The sequence below is a fragment of the Pseudonaja textilis genome, chromosome 1 (assembly GCF_049901715.1).
Source record: "Pseudonaja textilis isolate UNSWEBS1 chromosome 1, rPseTex1.2, whole genome shotgun sequence".
Taxonomy (NCBI): domain Eukaryota; kingdom Metazoa; phylum Chordata; class Lepidosauria; order Squamata; family Elapidae; genus Pseudonaja; species Pseudonaja textilis.
The window spans coordinates 51,372,568-51,391,810 of NC_141990.1; the positions used below are offsets into that span (position 1 = coordinate 51,372,568).

The 19,243-nt window shown below is 34.9% G+C and overlaps 1 protein-coding gene across 3 annotated transcripts in view; it reads right to left on the reverse strand.

The window, feature by feature from the left end:
• TP53BP2 (tumor protein p53 binding protein 2) overlaps positions 1–19,243 on the reverse strand; it is a 65,733-nt gene that overhangs the window by 8,934 nt on the left and 37,556 nt on the right. For all 3 annotated transcript variants that reach the window (XM_087934095.1, XM_087934076.1, XM_087934084.1), the window contains exons 2-12: positions 16,494–16,641; positions 12,090–12,203; positions 10,815–10,894; positions 9,279–9,380; positions 8,034–8,208; positions 7,437–7,618; positions 6,966–7,130; positions 6,422–6,659; positions 4,805–4,933; positions 3,658–3,812; positions 650–1,133 (exon numbers count right to left, since the gene is read on the reverse strand). In XM_087934095.1, coding sequence (XP_087790221.1) covers positions 650–1,133; positions 3,658–3,812; positions 4,805–4,933; positions 6,422–6,659; positions 6,966–7,130; positions 7,437–7,618; positions 8,034–8,208; positions 9,279–9,380; positions 10,815–10,894; positions 12,090–12,203; positions 16,494–16,641 — 1,972 coding nt within the window. The remainder of the gene's footprint in view (positions 1–649; positions 1,134–3,657; positions 3,813–4,804; positions 4,934–6,421; positions 6,660–6,965; positions 7,131–7,436; positions 7,619–8,033; positions 8,209–9,278; positions 9,381–10,814; positions 10,895–12,089; positions 12,204–16,493; positions 16,642–19,243) is intronic.

The following is a 19,243-nucleotide window of genomic DNA, read 5'->3' on the forward strand; positions in this document are numbered from 1 at the left end:
GAATTTGATCCCACAATTTCTTTTAATTACTGTGGCAGGCCCAAAATGATTGGAGGATTTTTTTACCTTCATATTCAAATATTTAAGGCAGCTGTTCTCAAACATAGAAATCATGAGCAGTTTGGAAGAGGGGAGTGTGGCTTATCGGTATTTTTTTTAAACTTAAGGTTACAAAAGCAAAGCAGAAGCATGGACAAAATCTACCCCAAATTTTGCCTATGCAAACTGCTGTGAGCAGCTGGGATACTGTCAAATCTGAGAATCTCTATGTAATATAGATGAACATGTAATTATTAAACGTAAGTGGCATTTTTATTTCTTGAGCAATCTTAATTCAAACAAAATAACTAGGCTTTTTTTTAATAACAGCTGACACAAATGTATTTGTAATTTTAGGGCTCATGTTACTACAAACCACTGACTTAATTTTTCTCTTTAAACGGCCTGCAAATAAAGGACCAGTCTTTTCAGCTCAAACTTCTCTAGGGAGAATGAGGTGACTGTAAGCAACTTGCACGTCATTAGCCCTTGCTTGAAACAGAGTAGCTCTTTGAATTCTCACCATAGTTCAACTGCTGTTCCCTTTAAAAACAGCCTTTAATAAAACAGAGCATGACATAGCAAAGCAAAAATATCTTTAAATGCTCACCACTTGGGAAATGAGGTCCTCTAGTTTGGGCTCTTGTCAGAGCACTCTGTACTGCCTGTTGAAAGTTCTTCCCAGGGGTTTGCTGCTTTGTATACATGCTGTAGATGGAACTTGTAGTCACAGTCTGTGGCTTTCGAAAAGGTGGTGGAGGGGCTTCTTTGGTTGGCTGAGGAGTGAAAGGCCTCACGGCTGCTGCAGGAGGACTCTCTTGTTTGGGAAGAGCTAGATCCAGACTAGGAGGAGGGCCACTTGGGGAAACGCATATTTTTTGCTGAGCATATTGAGATGCTGATGGTGTCAGTGTGGCTGGGGGCTTCTGCTTACTTCCTGCGCTGGCAATTGCCAGAGGCAGCTTCTGGACATTACATTCAGGCTTAGCATCTGATGAAGGAAGCTGACCAGTTTGGCCAAAATAAGGTAAGTTGATTTGTTTTGGCTTGGTAGGAACAGGTGGTGGTATTTTTGTGACACTTTTAGTGCCCATCTGTGAGTCAAAACAACCAAGAAAATAAGACATTCAAAAGAAATGTTATTTTACAAGTATAATAGCATAAGATAAATAGTACACAAGATAATGCTATTTATTTTACCTTGCTCATATACCGTATTAGGGTTGGGATTAGATGGTAGTCACCAATTTCCAAAACATAAAATACATAAATATTAAATCTCACAAGACAGTCAAATATTGCAAAATGCCGGTGTTCTCACAAGAATCCTCATATTTGGAACATGTTTAATCAAGAAGATAAACAAAAAAGAGTTCCTCTCCCATGTTTATACTTTTGGCATCTACAATATCTTGCAAAATCATGGCTCCCACTGCCTGAAAAATATTGCTGACCCCTTGCTTAGGAAATTACAGAGTATTATTATTCATTAGGTAGCATACAAAGAACTCCCGCCTTACAGAATTAATAGTTATGAAGTAACTTAGGCCAAGAGGAATTGTCTGACTCTAGGTAGTCCAAAATCTCAGAATATTATCTACTGAACTCTTTCAACAGAAGCTCAAACTTCTTTCCATCTGTGTAGTATTAAGCTGTCAAAAATCTCCAGGCTTTGGACAACTTAGTGATCCAATGGAAAGAGAATGGCTGAAAGGGACATCTGCACCAGGGAAAGGTGTATTGGTTATATAGGATAACAGAATACAACCAACAGAGTAAGAAAGGGCTATTTAAGCTACCAGGTTTCTGGGGAGGCCATAACAGGAACAAGAAGAAATAATTGTAAAACAGCGAGAAACCTTCAATTGACATACACAGTATTATAGAACATAGAATTAATAAGTAAATATACACTCCATAAAGAAACAAACAAAAGTTTGATCTTCAGAAATAAAAGAAATTGCATAGTATGTTGACTGGGACAGAAGACTGTTTATGAAGCTTTTAAAATTGACCACTTAATCTTGTAAGAATATATTGATAGAATATTTTGTTAAGTGCCTTGAACATCCTGCACAGAGCCAAGAAGATATGACAGGCAGAGCCCACTTGTCATCAAGGTGATGTGTTTGCACATTTGGATAAATTAATCCTAAACTTGGAATATTTATGTTCCAAGTTTAGGATTTATTTATCTAAATGTGCAAGCACGTCAAATAAGTATTTGTGAAGAAGAAAGTGAGGCTGCAAATCCACTGTCAAACTGAGACAATCAGCAACTGAAGCTTTCTTGACCACCACAGAATCACGAAAATATAAAGGTCCAACTATTACAAAGTTTTGCTTGGACCTGGTGATTCTCCATGACTTGAGATCATGGAGAAAGCAGAGAACCAAATTCCAAAGAACCCAAAGATGACCTCCACAACCTCCAAATTATGATATGTGACAATGCTGCTACAGCAGAGTTAACTGAGAGTTGGGCTGTTCACTGCCGTCTCTAGTTTTGCTTTTCCCTGGCAGTACACAGCCACTGAGAAGCAGTTGTAGAGGCATCAGTTCCAAATGTTTCATAGCAATGTGAAACATACTCCACAGACTCAAATCTAAATGCTTACTTCACTGGAAATAAGTTTCCAACTGTGAAAGTTGCAGAGTGCCTCTGGCATGACAGGTGGGAACAACATGGCAAAGAGACGCTGCAAGAGAAGAGACCCTTCCTAGTTTCTCAGGCTATAAAACGGGGAGGAGGACTGTACTTTCAGAATGTAAGAATCTGTCAATGTAAGTTTACAATAAAGTAGAATGAATTCATAGGGTTGTGGTTCCTATCTGGTTTATCCCACAAAGCTGATAACCACCTACCAGAGAACAAAATACACAATCAAATGAGAAAGAATATACCATTATGTAAAAGGTATTACAGCCATAATACCTTTAAATTGAGCAAATGCTGAATCTTTTCTGCCATAATTCCACCAGCATAAAAGAGGCAAGTGACAAATCCTATGCTAGTATCTGTGTGATCAGGAAAAATATGCATGTAGTCCTTGGCTTACGACCAGTCATTAAATGATTACTGGGAGTTAAGATGGCCTCGGAAATGCCCCCACTCCCACCCATATGACCGCATTTTAGGTATTGGGCAACCAGCTCACATTTACGACTGGTTGCAAAATTCTGGGGTCACGTGACTGCAATTTGCAATTTTTATCCCAGTTTCTGGTACTTTTAACTGCTCCTAGAGGTTCTCTTCCTCAACAGCATCTGATAGGACTATTCTTTATTATCCCTCCACCACTAAGAAATGTGATTAAAAAGAGAAGGAAAAACAAGATAAAGCATAGAATGTATATAAGAGCTCCTCTAGAGATGGAGAGTCCCTTTCTTCTGTGATGGTGAAAATCTGCCACTTGCATTTGGGCGCACACATCAGAGTAACCCCTGTTGTTTGCACAATTTTTCCAGGAATTGGAGCAATTTTCCTTTATGGTCATCTCAAATATTAATTAAAAGTCAATAGGATTTTTTTTATCAATGCCTATTGTATCAAATGGACTTGGATACTTCTCTTGGCATGTAGAGAAATCAAGATTTAAAAAAACAACTTAAAAATACCTGGCCATCACGCAGGAGGTCTTCACTACTCTGATTTTTTCTTAGTGTAGTTGTTGTAGGCACAGAAGTACTTCCATTTGATTCAACAGACTCAAACATGGAAAGGGGGCGCACTTTCTTTTCTCTTTCTCTAAAAGGAACATCTCCTTCACCAACTATAAAAAGACAGACGGAGTTAAATTAAATAGATATTTGATATCTACATTACAAACACAAACTAAGAAATTATCAGGATTTTTAGAGCTTTTAAACTAGATATAATATTCAGCTAAATTAATACAATTGGGCTTGTTTCATTTAAGAAAATCAGCATTAAACTTGTATTTCAAGGACAAACAAGACACAATGAAGTCATTCATTATTATCTGTAACATTTTTAGAAAACCCTTGCAAATATGAAATGTAGAACATACTTGTATTATAACACAGTCATAAGATCCTTTATGAAGAAATAAGCATTAGGTTTGAAAGAACAGAAGGGCTTCTTGCTGAAGAGGTTTGACAAATGTCAACAGTACCATGGAACATAAGCAGATATAAATAAAACATGCACTGTTAACCAAGAAAAATTATACTAGCTAAAACAGGACAATATTTGTAGCTCAGGGTTGAAATGCAGAGAGGGTGCTCTCTGAGTTTGGTTCTTTTCTTGCAGATGTTTCATTACCCAAACTAGGTAACATCATCAGTGCTAGTAGAAGTGTGCCTACAGGCAAATGTTTCCCATTTGCGTGCTTTCTGAAGCATTTGTCATCCATATGTGGTACCAATAAAGGAGGATTGAAATGCACTAATGATGTTGTCTAGTTTGGACAATGACATGTCTGCAAGAAAACAACCAAGCTCAAAAAGCACAAAGGGTCTCCCTTATACTGACCATTCCAGTATCTAAAGGAAGCTCAGTAAACATTTGTAGAAATGGGGCCTACCTAGTACTTTAGGAGTTTCTACATACATTAGTCTGTAAAAAAAATAATCACATATGTCTCATGACACTTGCTACATTTTTTTAAAAAATCACAATCTGGCACAAGTCTGAACATTTGTCTTTTATCCTTATTTTGGAAAGATTTGAAATACTAACTAAAAAAGTCTTAACAAACCATCAATGAAATAAATTACTGAAATCCCCACAGAGGTAATTTACCTTTCCCATCAATGTTGCTACTGACATTTATCACTGAGGAAGTTGAGCCTTGATTGATAAAGCTATCAGCACATAAGTTATTCCAATCACTGATAGCAAGTGGGGGTTTTGAAACAGCAGTTGTAGTTCCTGTAGTAGAGATGAAGAACAGAAAAATTAATGTTAAACTTGAAAAGCTTTCTTTTTATAGATGTATATATAAAAGTTTCCTGGGTAATGTATCAATTTTCACATACTACCTTGTTCATTAACCAATTTGTCCATTTTGGCCAAAACATTATCTTATTCTAATCAATATTAGTAGCTAATAAAAGAAAATATATATAATAATGGAATTAATGCTAGCTCCCAAATAGAAGATGCCCATTTATGGTCAACTCATATCTAAAAGGTAAGTTTGGCTGTTATAAATCAAGAAAATAAATTAGGCATATTCTTGTATTTATCAAATAGCTTGGTTTTTGTAGTATTTCCAATATGTGACTAGAAAAATGCAGAACACAAATTTCCTAACTATACATACCCCTGATTATAGGATTCATTTAGTATAGTACATGAATGTTAACCACAAATATCCTCGTAGAAATATTCAGACACAGCAAATTGAAATAAAACTGCTACCTGCTTTACATATTGACAATGGCAACAGACAGTTTATTTCAAAAAAACTGTACAAATAAAGATCATGAATGAATGCTGAACAAACCCTATAACAAATCTCTGTTCAATCTTTGTTTCTGAAGCAAAGATATAACTTTGTAAGACAATATTTTATATTCTTTACCTCCGTTGTAGCATCTGCAGAAAACATCTGTTTTTAATTTGCAGATTAAAATTCACTCACCCAGAGCTATTAGCTTAGTTCACATACAAACAAGGAGATGAATCAAACCTTTCTAACATTCACCCAGTTCCTTAAATAAGCTTTTACTTAATGATTTTTGACAATAAAATTTTCCAGATAAAGCAAATGTTAAATAAATTCACAAAACTATCAACAAAAATAAAGTATGAGCATTTTAAACTATGTTATAATAAGCACTTCTAAAGTGATATGGTATGAATTTTATAGTACATCTTTTTTCCACCCATATATTTTATCAGTAACAAAGCTGAAAGCACAATTAATTTTCCAATTATTAGGATCTTTTATGTTTCTAAATAAAACTATAGTTGTAATACTTTTACTTCCATGATTTTATGTCCACAATAATGTTAACATAACTTACAATATTTCCTAATAATGTTAATGGTATATAATTCAAGGGAAAAAAATAGATCATCAGGTTTTACACAATGAGAATTCTAAATAAATTACCTAGAAACAACTATCAATGTTTTGCATTTATATTATATAGTTATATATTATATGGATATATATATATAGTTGATATATTACTAATATATGGTTTGAAAATTCTAAATTTAGAAACAGAATTTCACCTAATTCAACTAATTGAACAAAACATATAGATATGTTATTCTTTAGACATCCTGTGGGATTAATTAGGCTAATTAGCAATCTGCATGACAAACTGATAGAACATAAGCTGAGAGGAGGAAATGTCAAAACATTTCATACAAGTAGAAAGCAAAGAGGGGGAAAATAGCATTTACCACTAGGAGCTTTTGTCTGTGAAAGAACAGCAGATCTCATGTTTGGCAATGTCTGAGTTTTTAATGGACCATCAGCAACTTGTAAGGTTGGAGTCCCATCTGGAAAGGCCGGTTTGACTAACAGTTCGTTCCTTGAGGCAATACGTGGCATGGTGGAAGACTGGATATAAGGACCAACAGCTGCCACTCGACTTGGAGCAGATACAACTGGTTGCGGCTGGTTCCCATCTGAAGATACCTAAACAAGATTAAAATTGCAGATTAAAAAAGAAATTAAATGCTGTATCTCAAAACTTGTCCAGGAAAAACTCAGTATAAAAAAACAAAGTATTCATTCTACAGAGAGCACGAAGGGGCCAAAGCATTCCTGATTTACCAACTAGGTAGATTAATGCCAACGTGTCATTTCAAATGTTTCCGTGATATAAGAAAAATGCTAGGAATACAGCAGAGAGACCCTCAACAAATGTCACATGCCCACTCATCCAGCTAAATAAGCTTCCATAGCAGAATGGGATTTTTGTTTTGTTTTTCTGGCACTCACTGGTACATTCTCTTTCTGCTGCAGCGCAGCTTTCTTTTTCCACAGCCGTTCCCTCAGCTCATTAACACGCTTATCCATAACTGCCACCTCCGAGTTGCGTTTGTTTAAAGAGTCCCTCTGTTGCTGCAGCTTGGCATTCTGCTCCTGGTTTAGCTTGTTCCTCAGCTGAATGCAAAAGAAACAACTTTTTCAGGATGATGCTAGAATGCAATTCTGACAATTAGCAGAACATTATGCAAAAGTTTTGGAGAAAGAAGTCTGGAAAAGTAGCTCTGACTTGATTTTATTTATTTCCACAAAATGGCCACTAATTATAATTATATACAAAAAATAATCTAGAAGATAACATAATTGTGTATATTTTTAGAGCTTATATAATTCTTGTTTACTAAGGTTTTTTTTCCCTGAGACAGTTGGAGATACATCTCATTTAGCCCTTCTTGCAGGTCTATAAGGTAGAATTCCAGTTACCTGAAGCTCTTTATACAGGCGGTCAAGTTCAGCCACAGCAGACTGGTTGTCATGGTAACCATCAACCCGGCCATTCTTCAGCATCTCCAATTGCCTAGTAAGTTCCTCTACCTTTGACACAGCCAGTACCAGTTCTCGTTGTTTTTGCTGGAACAAACTGTTCATCTGCTCAATCTCCTCCACTAAAGAGGAAAACAGAATACAATAGCAGTAGTGGAGAAATGACCAAATGTTGGCTGCTCCCAAGATAGCTATTAAAGGGACAGATACCCCGTATTGCTCTCCAACACAGAGCTGGGGGAAAAAAAAAACTAAGCATAAAGTTTTAAAGGAAAAATACATTTTTTATCAATCCTAAGCAAAACTGAAGTCAAGGAGTTATAAAATGAAAATGTACTGCCCTAAGAGGAATATAATTTGAAAATCTACAACATAGTAAGTAAATAAAGATGGTTTTACAGGATATTTTCCTAGAGGAAGCAGAAAACATTTTAATGAAATGTAACCCTGAAAAATATTCCAGCACAGCACTTATTATAAATATTTAAATATTAACTTTTCAACAAATCAGAATTTCAAAATTGAATTATAGCTCACCTAATTTCCCATTACTGAGCCGTTTCTGCTCTACATGGCCTTTAAGCGCTCTCACTTTTTTCAGCTTGGCTTCCTGATTCTCAGCAATTTCTTTTAATCTTTTGAGTTTCTCCTGCTCTGCAGCTTGTTGCTGCTGTCGTTGATCCTGCTGTTTCAGAAATTTTAAACGCTGCTCCTACAGGTATACAATGTAAGTATTAAGCCAACTTTAAATACATTACAGATAGTCTTTGACTTGACAACAATTTGTTTAGTGTCCATTCAAAGTTACAGTAGCCCTGAAAAAAGTAACTTATGCTTCCCTTGCACTTACAAATGTCACAGCATCCTAGCATCACATGATCACTATTTGTGACTTCTCAGCTGGCTTTTGACAAGCGAAGTTGATGTAGGAAAGCAGATTTGCTTAATGACCAAATGATTCACTTAAAAACTGCTGTGATTTGCTTAACAGCATGGCAAAAAAGATCGTAAAATTGGGCACAACTCACTTAACAACTCCCATTAATGGAAATTCTAGTCCCAATTGTGGGTGTAAGTCAAGGACTATTTGTAAACACTGATCTATTATTCTAAAATAAGCAAACTCTCTGCAGTACATCCAGCGAACATAATTCATTTGATTATTTCTGTTATTAAACACAAGCCAGCAGCAACATGTTACTCACCAAAGAAAGACAATCATATTAAATTAAACCTATAGTTTAGGTTACCCAAGGTCTCCCAATTATCAACATACCTGGAGAAGAGCTGTGTCAATTTTAATAATCAAAATTACATTCAAGGAAAGGGTTAAGTATACACAGGCACACTTTTGTAATTCTTACACACGTGGGGGAAGATTTCATTTCCTTATTAATGTTCCCAGCTGAAGAATCCTAGAGGATTCCAATACAACAGGACTGATTCTTGGATTATAAACATACTTTATCCATTGATATTCAATATCTTGTATATTGTCTGTTCAATTAATTTAAATGGATAGCATATTTGACATCAGTGGTGCCTGATTCTACATCCCAGCTTTGCTATCAACTTAATGGGTGTCCCTGTCGCAGTCTTAATTCACCTTAACATATTGTTTTATACACACAGTTTAGATTCTAAAGAATTCCAAACCACTTTTAAAGACATACATACATTACAATACTCAAAGAAAGTTACTTTGTTATGCTTTTTTAAAAAAGAAATTGTAAACTATACACACACACACAAAACAAAGATGCAAAACGTATTTCAACAAACCTTGTTCGCTAGCAATTGCTGCTGTGCTTCTATTTGCTGCTGTTGTCGCGCAGCCATTTCCTGCAGCTCTGCCAGCGTCATGTCCATCCGAGGAACAATGACCTTCATTTTTAAAAAATGATACGTAAATGATATTTTGTTGAAACTCACACAATAAATTTGCCACTAGGTTTCCAATGGAAAAGGCTGCTTTTATATTTGGGGTTTGTTGTAAAGAAGGAATTGAATGTGGAATGATAATTTCCTGATGAAAAAGACCATTAAGTTACTGATAGCTCTTTTATCCATGGACACAGAATAAAATAATGAAAGAGAAACTCTCCAGAAATTGCCATGTCTACTAGCATCCAGCTATCAACTATCTTGACTGACTGAATACCAGAAGCCCAGAGTAAATAAACCACCCAACATACAAATTATGGGAGAATCCAAGTGCACAGTGCAAACAGAGGCTCCTTGCCAATTTCACTAGAAGCTAAAAAATAATTATTCTCTCATCCCAAAGATAGCAAGTAGAAAACAAAACCAGGAAGAACATTTTACACACAGAGATTTATCCTCATCCTCAAAGATTAAAGAAGCCAGATTGCTGACACTTTTCTTAAAATTATTTTCCTCGGCTCTTCAAATTAAAGAAAAATAATGCCTATTTACTGTACTTCATCTTGCTATACTAATATTGGCATTTGTTCAGGGGTGTCAAACTCTGGCCAGTGGGCCAAATGCGTCATGCGCTGGCCATGCCCACCTCTGGTTTAGCGAAGGGAGAAAAAGTTATGATACGTCAGGTGACGACATGTCGTTGTGAGTTTGACACCCCTAATCTAGATCTAGTATGAAGGTATTTTTAGCATGAACTTAAACCTGCCAGTCTTTACAAAGATACTGAAGACCTAATTATCATTTTTCTTTATATTTGTAACCTTCATTTTATTTATTAAAGACTGCCTGATTCTGGGTGGCTTATACTTAAAAAAAGAAATATTAAAAGGAAAAAAACTAAAAAAAATCCAAAGAACTAAAAATCATGGGTGGACTAAAACATAAAAACAAAAAGTTTCAAAATATTGTTGTCCTAGAATCCCAAGCGCTGCACAGCACAACTTTCCTAAAGGTTATGGCACACTTGTCTGTAGAAGGAACTAATTACATAGTTATAATTGAAAGATCCATCTCTTTGTCTGCTGTAAGCAATTTTGGATTGCTTAATCTGGGTAAAATTAGACTCCTTTAAGGTAAGCAAAACTCCAAGGTGACAACATAGATACAGCCATGAAATTTTATTGGTAATAATATGGATATCATTTGCCATTATCTTTTTTTTTTCAAAATGCCAACCAATCTAGATTAAAAGTCCTAGGATTCTCTGTGAATTCCGTTCAACCTGCTTCAACAAAGTTGACCAGATGCTACCACCTGTTTGACTAATTGCCTTAAAATACTGTGTGAAATGTTCTGACAATAAGATATCTGTAAACTTACTAGAATGAATTATGTGCTTAGTTTTATTTGAGAGTGCTAACTGAAAATACTTACTCCATTTTCCATTCTCCTTTCACCTGGCATTTTAATGCCATTTCTCTTTAAACTTGGATCTTGCATCCATGACCCACTCCCTTTATTAGGTAAAACACAGAAAATATCACTTTTAAATAAGAAAATGTTTTTTATGAAAATTACAATATTCAAGCTACAGAATAAACAACCCAGCAATTATATATATAATAAAACAAAAGGACTGCTTATAAAAAATTGGGACACTCATGCCATTATAACATAACAATTTTGCAGCTGGGACAAGAATTCAAAGATATTTACTTATCAACCAAATTCCCCCCCCCCAAAAAAAACCTTCTCTGACTAATTCATTCATTTATTCAGTCAGTCAATTTAGAGGTCATTCAACTCCAAATGACTCAGTGCAGCTTACAATATTAAAACCAAGAAAACAATAAAGTAATGAGAATGAACAACCAGAAAAAAAAATACTTTATTGAGCCATATTCTAAACATTATTCTAGCTCTTTAATTTTATATATTCAATTACAGGTAGTCCTTGACTTACGACTACAATTGAGCCCAATTTTTTGTTGTTAAGTGAGACATTTGTTAAGTGAGTTTTGCCCCATTTTACCATCTTTCTTGCTATAGTTGTTAAGTGAATCTGGCTTCCCCATTGAATTTGCTTGTCAGAAGGTTGCAAAAGGGGATCACATGACACCCCCCTGCACACTGAAACTGCCATAAATATGAATCAGTTGCCAAACATCTGGATTTTGGTTACATGACCATGGGAATGCTGCAACAGTTGTAAGTTTGAAAAATGATCATAAGTCACTTTTCCCAGTATTGTAACTTTGAACAATCACTAAATGAACTGTTGTAAATCAAGGACTATCTGTAGTTGCTTGGTAAATAAAAGAATGAACATGAATTTTAAATTTTAACAACTGTAAATTCTGTTTATTTACTAATACGTTACTTCCCCTCCATTATATCTTTTCTTGTTTTCTTTTTGCTTGTGTAGTCATTTATTTTACTCTTTAAATATTTTAAAATAAATTTATTTTAAAGTAAATCACTTTATCCAAAGGCCTATGAGTATAAGCCAATGCACTTTTTGAAGATCATTAGGATGGGAAGCGGCATGGTTCTCTGGAGAATACTGCTCCAAAGGGCAGGCACTGTAACCAAGAAGTTATGCTTCCTAGCTCCAGACTGAAGGCACTGTTTGATCAAAAATATCTGGAGTGTACTCACTCTCTGTTCGATCTTTCAAGATAGGATAGTCTCCATCATTTTAGCTCTTACCTGTTTCTCGAGTAGGAGGTCGTTCATGGCGAAGAAAAAAGCGAACCTCATTTCTTTGGACTCCATAGCGCTGCAAAAGATCTAACATGCGCTCATTATCAGCTACAGGGCGTTCTGAAAAATAGAAATCAACTCTGACATATTTTCTCAATTCATGCTAAGCATGTATTTCCTGTTTCATCAACACATGTTCAGTCACCATTAATTATTTAACTGATTTATCAAAATGCATTCGCACATTGTCCATAACATTTTTATGTTTAAAATGTTCATCTGCAAAATGCTTCATCCTGCAAGTACAGATGCCAGAAGAATGTCCCTCAAAAGGATAGTAAAAAAGAATATGGGGAACAAACCTGAGCCATACACAGATCAAGTTCTACAGAAAGTTCTATAAAGCCCAACTGATGTTCCAAAGCCAAAGAAATAGGTAACATGGAGACATCTAACAGCTGTGACATATTTGTCAAATATAAACATTAACAGCATTATTATAAAAATCCAACATTTTATGAGTAATCTGTAAGTGAAAACATACTTCATTCCAGTCAGTCAAAGGCACAACAGAAGCCTTTCTATTACTGAAATTTAAGCAAGATATATCCCAATTAGAAAGACTAATGTAACTTTATAAGCATATCTATTAGGATCTACTATCTTCTTTTAATACTTTATTCTCTCCCCATTAACTCTTGTAAAATGCCAAAAATTGTCCCCAAAGCAATATTCATCATCAAATAATATTTTCTGGATTTATTTATTTATTTATTTATTTTGCGTGTGGCTATGGCATTTACAGAGGTCATACAATCACTAATATACATTTTTTTATTTAAATAAACATCAGCAAATATATATGTGTGTGTATGTTTGGACAATACAATATAAAAAATAAAATATTAAATTAAGATAAAACCATAATAAAATCATCATAATATGGAGCCATAAGAATTGAAATGGGGTGCTATAATTCAATATCTAAGGAATCTAACCATCTAAGTGCTCCTGGTGTGGGTGCAATGAAACCAGCCCAGCTGCCTTAAAATTTCCCGAGGACGCATTCTTGAATTATGTATGTTATAGTTTGTTCCAGAGTACCACAGTTGCATTGTGGGCTCTTGGCCATTCCCCACTTAAGGATGTAGAGAGTCTAATATTTTATGTATTGGAAGGATACAATGGCATGTTGACCTTATTTCACTCTTGGACTGTCTAGTTGATCAGAAGGGGCATTGTTAGAAAGAACATGGAACTATGAAAGTAGTGTGGATTTAAGGGTTTCAGATATTATTTTCATTGTGTCATTAAGTTGAACATCAATCTTGGTAGTATGACAACTTCTTCTCCATACAGGTGTGCCGTGTTCTGCAACAGAGTATACTAATGATTGTGCCACCATATACAATGCTTGTTTTTCCAATCTGTTCCCATGGTTTTCCTAATCAGGTTGTTCCTGGTTTTCAATTTTTGTCCGATTACTTTGAAGTGTTTTCCAAATGTAAGGAATTGGTCAAGGGTTATTCTGAAATATTTTAGATGGCAGTAGTGTTTTATCCTCTTTCTACAAAAAGATACATTTAACTCATTTTCTGCTTAGATAGAAAGTGCATTTTGCGGGGGGCTAGGGCATAGCCTCTATTTCTCATAATATTTGCTTAGTGACCTCAGCTTCTTAGTAAGAATGTATTCCACTTCCTCAAAATCCTTGGTTTGGATAGCTATTGCCATATCATAGCAAATTTTTTTCAAGAGTTGGTTTCACTAGTGTATAGATTAAATAGAACAGGACTAGAACTGATCCCTGAAGCATATTTTCTGAATGTAATATTTCTAGTAAACCAAAAAAGAAGAATAGAGTAGTAGAGTTAATTTTACTAGATAGATATTTAGAAATTTTAACTGGAAAGAAAAAAGTCTATTGTAAATCTTAAGACATAATGTTAGGTCTATAGCTCAAACAAGAATATATATTTCCATGGGGGCTTATAGTTCTTTGGTAAAGGGAAAGTTTAACTTATGGGACATTAAGTTTTAATATACTTTGTAAAATTAACTGAAGTTAAAGAATGCCTATATTCTAAAGATTCACTCTATATAACAGTCATGGTCACATCATGGCTTTCTACACTATCAAAAACCAATAGTCTAGCATGATTACAAATGACAATCAAGATACAAGGTTAGGCTTATTAAAGAACTGAATATTCTGCTGCTGATACTATTAATTTAAAATTTCATAACAACTAAGCCTGCTCCTATCGATTCTTGTACAATGAAATTGGTGTTTTGACAAGACAAACTAACCTGTTCTGCTGTGACAAGCTGAATAAGTCAGCATGCCCAGCACAACACTATGCTCAAATAGCCTTCATTCATTACCACACTACAATATAGTTTAAAAATTCTAGACTGGGAATGTACGCTAAATATTTTCTTCTGAGTTATTTTAAAGATTCGCGACAGATACAAAAAGTATGAAGTGATGTTTTCTCTACTTACTTCACATAAGATACATAGGTACTCCCCAAATTACGACCACAATTGAGCCCAGAATTGTGATTATAAATTGTTGAGGTCATTAAGTGATCACCTCGTTTGACAACCACAATCCCAGGACTTGAAATATTTGTTCACCATGCATTTGTCCAATCAATTTTTAAAGCTATCCAAATTAGTGGCCATCATTTTGCAGTTATTTCTGATTCCTGGTCCCAGCGTTTTGAAAGGTGGTGGGGGAAAAAAAATCTCTCTGCCCTTTTTCCATGTCATAGATGGTTGAATCCTTACCTTCCACCACCTGACTCTTTTTTTAAACTACAAACACCCAAATCTAATCTTTTCTCATAAAACAGGTGTTGAAGACCATTCTGGTTGTTCTCCTGTGCAATTTTTCCAGGTCTATTATAGCTTTTTCATATCTAGGACCAAAACTGTACATAGTATTCTACATATGGACATTATACAAGTAGTCCGAGACTTACAAGTCACTCATTTAGTGACTCTTCAGAATTGCAACAGCACTGAAAAGAGTGACATGACCATTTTTCGTGGTTATGACCTTTGCAGTATCCCCATCAACATGTGATCAAAGTTCAGATGCTTGGCAACTGGTTTATATTTATGACTGTTGCTGTGTCCCAAGGTCATGTGATCACCTTTGGTGACCTTTTAACAAGCAAAGTCAATGGGGAAGCCAGGTTCACCTAACAACTGTGGCAAGAAAGGTCGTAAAATGGGGCCAAACTCACTTAACAAATGTTTCACTTAACAACAGAAATGTGGGGCTCAATTGTGCTAGCAAGTAGAGGACTATCTGTAGATTTACATATATTACAAAAGTTTGCAATGTTTAGCAATAGCACTTAGACTTATATGCTACTTCACTGTGCTTTACAGCCTTCTCTAAGCAGTTTACAGAGTCAGCATACTGCCCCCCCAAAACTGGGTCCTCGTTTTACCCACCTCGGAAGGATGGGAGGCTGAGTCAACCTGGAGCCTGGTGAGATTTGAACTGCCAAATTGCAGGCAGCCGGCAATAAGCAGAAGTAGCCTGCAATACTGCACTCCAACCACTACACCACCACATTTATCTTTACTCTGAATCTTTCTTGCATCGTTTATGAACCTATCCATTGTCTACAGAAAACCTAGGCCCCATCAGCATATACTGTACAGTATATGAAATTAGAGGGGTGGATTTTTTGTCAAAATAGATATTACTCTGTACTTATCAATCAAATTGTATTTTCTATTTGATTTAGCATTCATCTGGATTAAAGGCAAGCTTTTCATCGTCACATTTGCATTGTAGCACCCTAATAATCTTTATTGGACATGAGCTTTATGGGTAGAGAAGGAAGTTTGTTTCGTAGTTATGGAATGATCTTCTTAGGGAGGTTGATGCATTTTACATCCATTTTGCTATCTTAAGATATATTAGGCAAAAAAACAACACCCTACCCTAGACATGTACCATTTATTTATTTCTAGAAAGAAAAAGTTCTCCAATATTACAAAACCTCAGAGTGAGGTGCTATGTGTACTGTAGTTTCTCTAGCTCTGTTTGTGAATAAGGATAAATGTTGCCAATGAGAAACAGAAAAACAGGAGAGAGTGCTTCATATTTGCATCAAAGATGCATAGAAACCTTATTAGGAGAAGAATGTAGAATGTAGGAGAAGAATGTAGAAGAATGTAGCTAAAATAGGATTTCAACTCAGACTGCTAATGGATCATCCAGACTACCATAATATGGAAACAGGCTATTCACAACCAAGAAAGCAATCTTTCTAAAAGTGTCACAAACATTGAACAGTTTATGATCCTATTTAATTAAAAGTGATTTCATAATAAAGATAATTCTATAAATGGCCACACAAATGAAAGCAACCATGATATACATACCTAACCCACACCATACTTCTGCCAGATGACATTCAGTCTCACCGGGCTCTTTGCATAAATCTACAACATCTTTGCAAGTAGTTTCTGGAGTGACTGGTACCTCTGTGAAGTGTTGTTCGTTGTTAGTGAGGTACACTGTAAGAAACATCTGGAAGAGAACAGTTGTGTTCAATGAGTAACATTTATAACCTAAATTATAGAAGTTCCAATGTTTTATTCATATATAAAACATTTCCCATTAAATATATATATTGCTGCACATTGATGATGTTGGAAAAATCAGTCACCTCATTTTACTAAATATTAATTTCTCTACCAAACTTTTAGAAAAAAATACAAATGTCATGTACACACAGCCCCTTGATTTCACTCCTCTTACTACCTTTTCAAGTGAGAGTACAAAACACAAATTCTATACAGTAATATTTTAAATATGTATTTTAAACTTTGAAATATATAGAAGATATCCTTTTGATATGCTGACCAAAGTTCTACAATATATATGGAGTATGGATACTGGTTCTAGTCTACAAAAATTCAGATAACCATTAGATTGTCAGCAAAGTGTTTGAATGCAAAATATGCCTCTTCAATCACCTAGTGTTCATTCAGTTTTATGCTGCCTATATCCAATAGCCCCGATCTACAAAGCACTAGGCTAGGGAAGATTACTCTAAGTAACACATGCATTCACAGTTTATTCCGTTAGAATCCATTAATTCAAGAAAGAGATAGAGAAAAAATGTTTCTTTTTAAACAAGCTACCATATTATTGGTAGCTAGACTAAGAGTCTTCTAAATAAATATGGGGAGTTCTTCACAGTAGCTTGTTTTTAACTGCAGCATGTTGAGTGAGTATATATCCATCTTATAATCATTTTCCTATCAACCATATCAGCATATCATGGGTTAGTTATAAAATCATGGATCTTTACAACTGCATCTCTCCATATAGTAATAATAATAACTATTCCTTAACTTATGCCAAGTCTTGTATCTTCTACTTTATTAGATTTGCCACTGATCAATAATATTTAGAGGGTAGGTGAACAGTAAATTTTTACATTTGAAAACAGCTAATTAATAGAAACTACATCTTGTTTTGATGTTTTAAAAAATTAAGACCAATTCTAGTCACAATGCTTAACTATTGACTTCAGTATCAGAGATAGCACACGTCAATAGTTGGGAATACACGATAGAGATGCTGTATTTATGTTCTGCTTGTAAGGTTCTATTAAATACATGCATCCACATTATGAAACCACTATTTTATTAGATTTGATCATATTCAGTGTGGCATTTATGTTCCTTCCCTAAATCTACATTATTGAAAATCCACTTTAAAAATGCTTGTTCTCACATTGCCTAAATACTTGCCTGTCCATGTGCCAATTGCATCACTGCTGAATACAGGTAGTCCTCAACTTACAATAGTTCACTTAGTGACTGATCAAAGGTACAACATTACTGAAAAAGTCACTTATGACTATTTTTCACATTTATGACCATTACAGCATCCCCATGGTCACGTGATTTACATGAAGATGCTTGGCAACTGACTCATATTTATGACAATTGCAAAGTCCCGGGGCAAAGTCAATGGGGAACCCAGATTCACTTAACCACCGTGCTACTAATTTAACAACTGCAGTGATTCACTTAACAAATGCTGCAAGAAAAGTCGTAAAATGAGACAAAATTCACTTAACAAATTTCTCATTTAGCAACATAAATTCTGGGCTAAATTGTGGCCATAAGTTGAAGACTACTTGTATAGACCTCAGTAAAGAGAAGTCTGTAGGACTTGAATAAAGAGTATAACAGGAAAAACAAGTGGCTATAGGAAAGTAGAAATTAAAATGGGAGACATCTACATTAAAGATATGTGAGCTAAAAAGGTAACTTTTCCTTCAAATCGAGGTCAAATCGAGGTCTTGCAGATTAATGTGATCTTCCTGCCAGCTGTAAAATTAGTTTGTAAGAGCTTTTTGCTGGGATATTTTTTTTTTCAGTTTTCTTGTTTACATTACAACTTTGATATTTGTTGGAAGTCTCGCTACTTCCATCTACTAACCAAGCTAACCCTGCTGAAGTTTCCAAATCAAGAAAAACACGCTAAGTGTTAACATATGTTGAGACTAAATATGCTATTCAATGCAAAAATTGTATTGCCAGTTTCCCTGACGTGTTATTTTGGTATATAATTTACTGCACTGTCCTAAAGAAATGAATGTCCTTCTAAATTCTTAAATTGAAACTCTTTAATTGAAGCTCTTCAACTCTGTGTAATTTTTTGCCTGAAACCTATTTAAAGTATTTCCTAATCGCAGCATAACCATAACTTTAATCCAATGTCAAATAATAGCAAAAAAAGTTCTCCCTGCTATCTTAAAAAATGCCACATGCATCCCTTGCTGAAGAGACCATCTCTTAGGTTTGTGGTCTTAGATAATTTTTGCCTATTCTCCAACCTCTCATTATTGGAAATGGAAAGCATGAGGCAGACAATCAAAATAGATCCACTTCACTGTTTGGTATAAGATGAGGCAGAGACAAACTCTGACAACTCTGTGTTGTGTTTCTTCACCAGGTTATACCAGGTTATATTATTATTGTAATTAATAATTATAATTTCAATCACATATAATTATAATTTAAATAATTATAATTTCAACTCATACGCTGCCCAACTTGAAGGACTGACATAACAATACTGTTTCTAATATGTGGAATAGGATCATAGTATT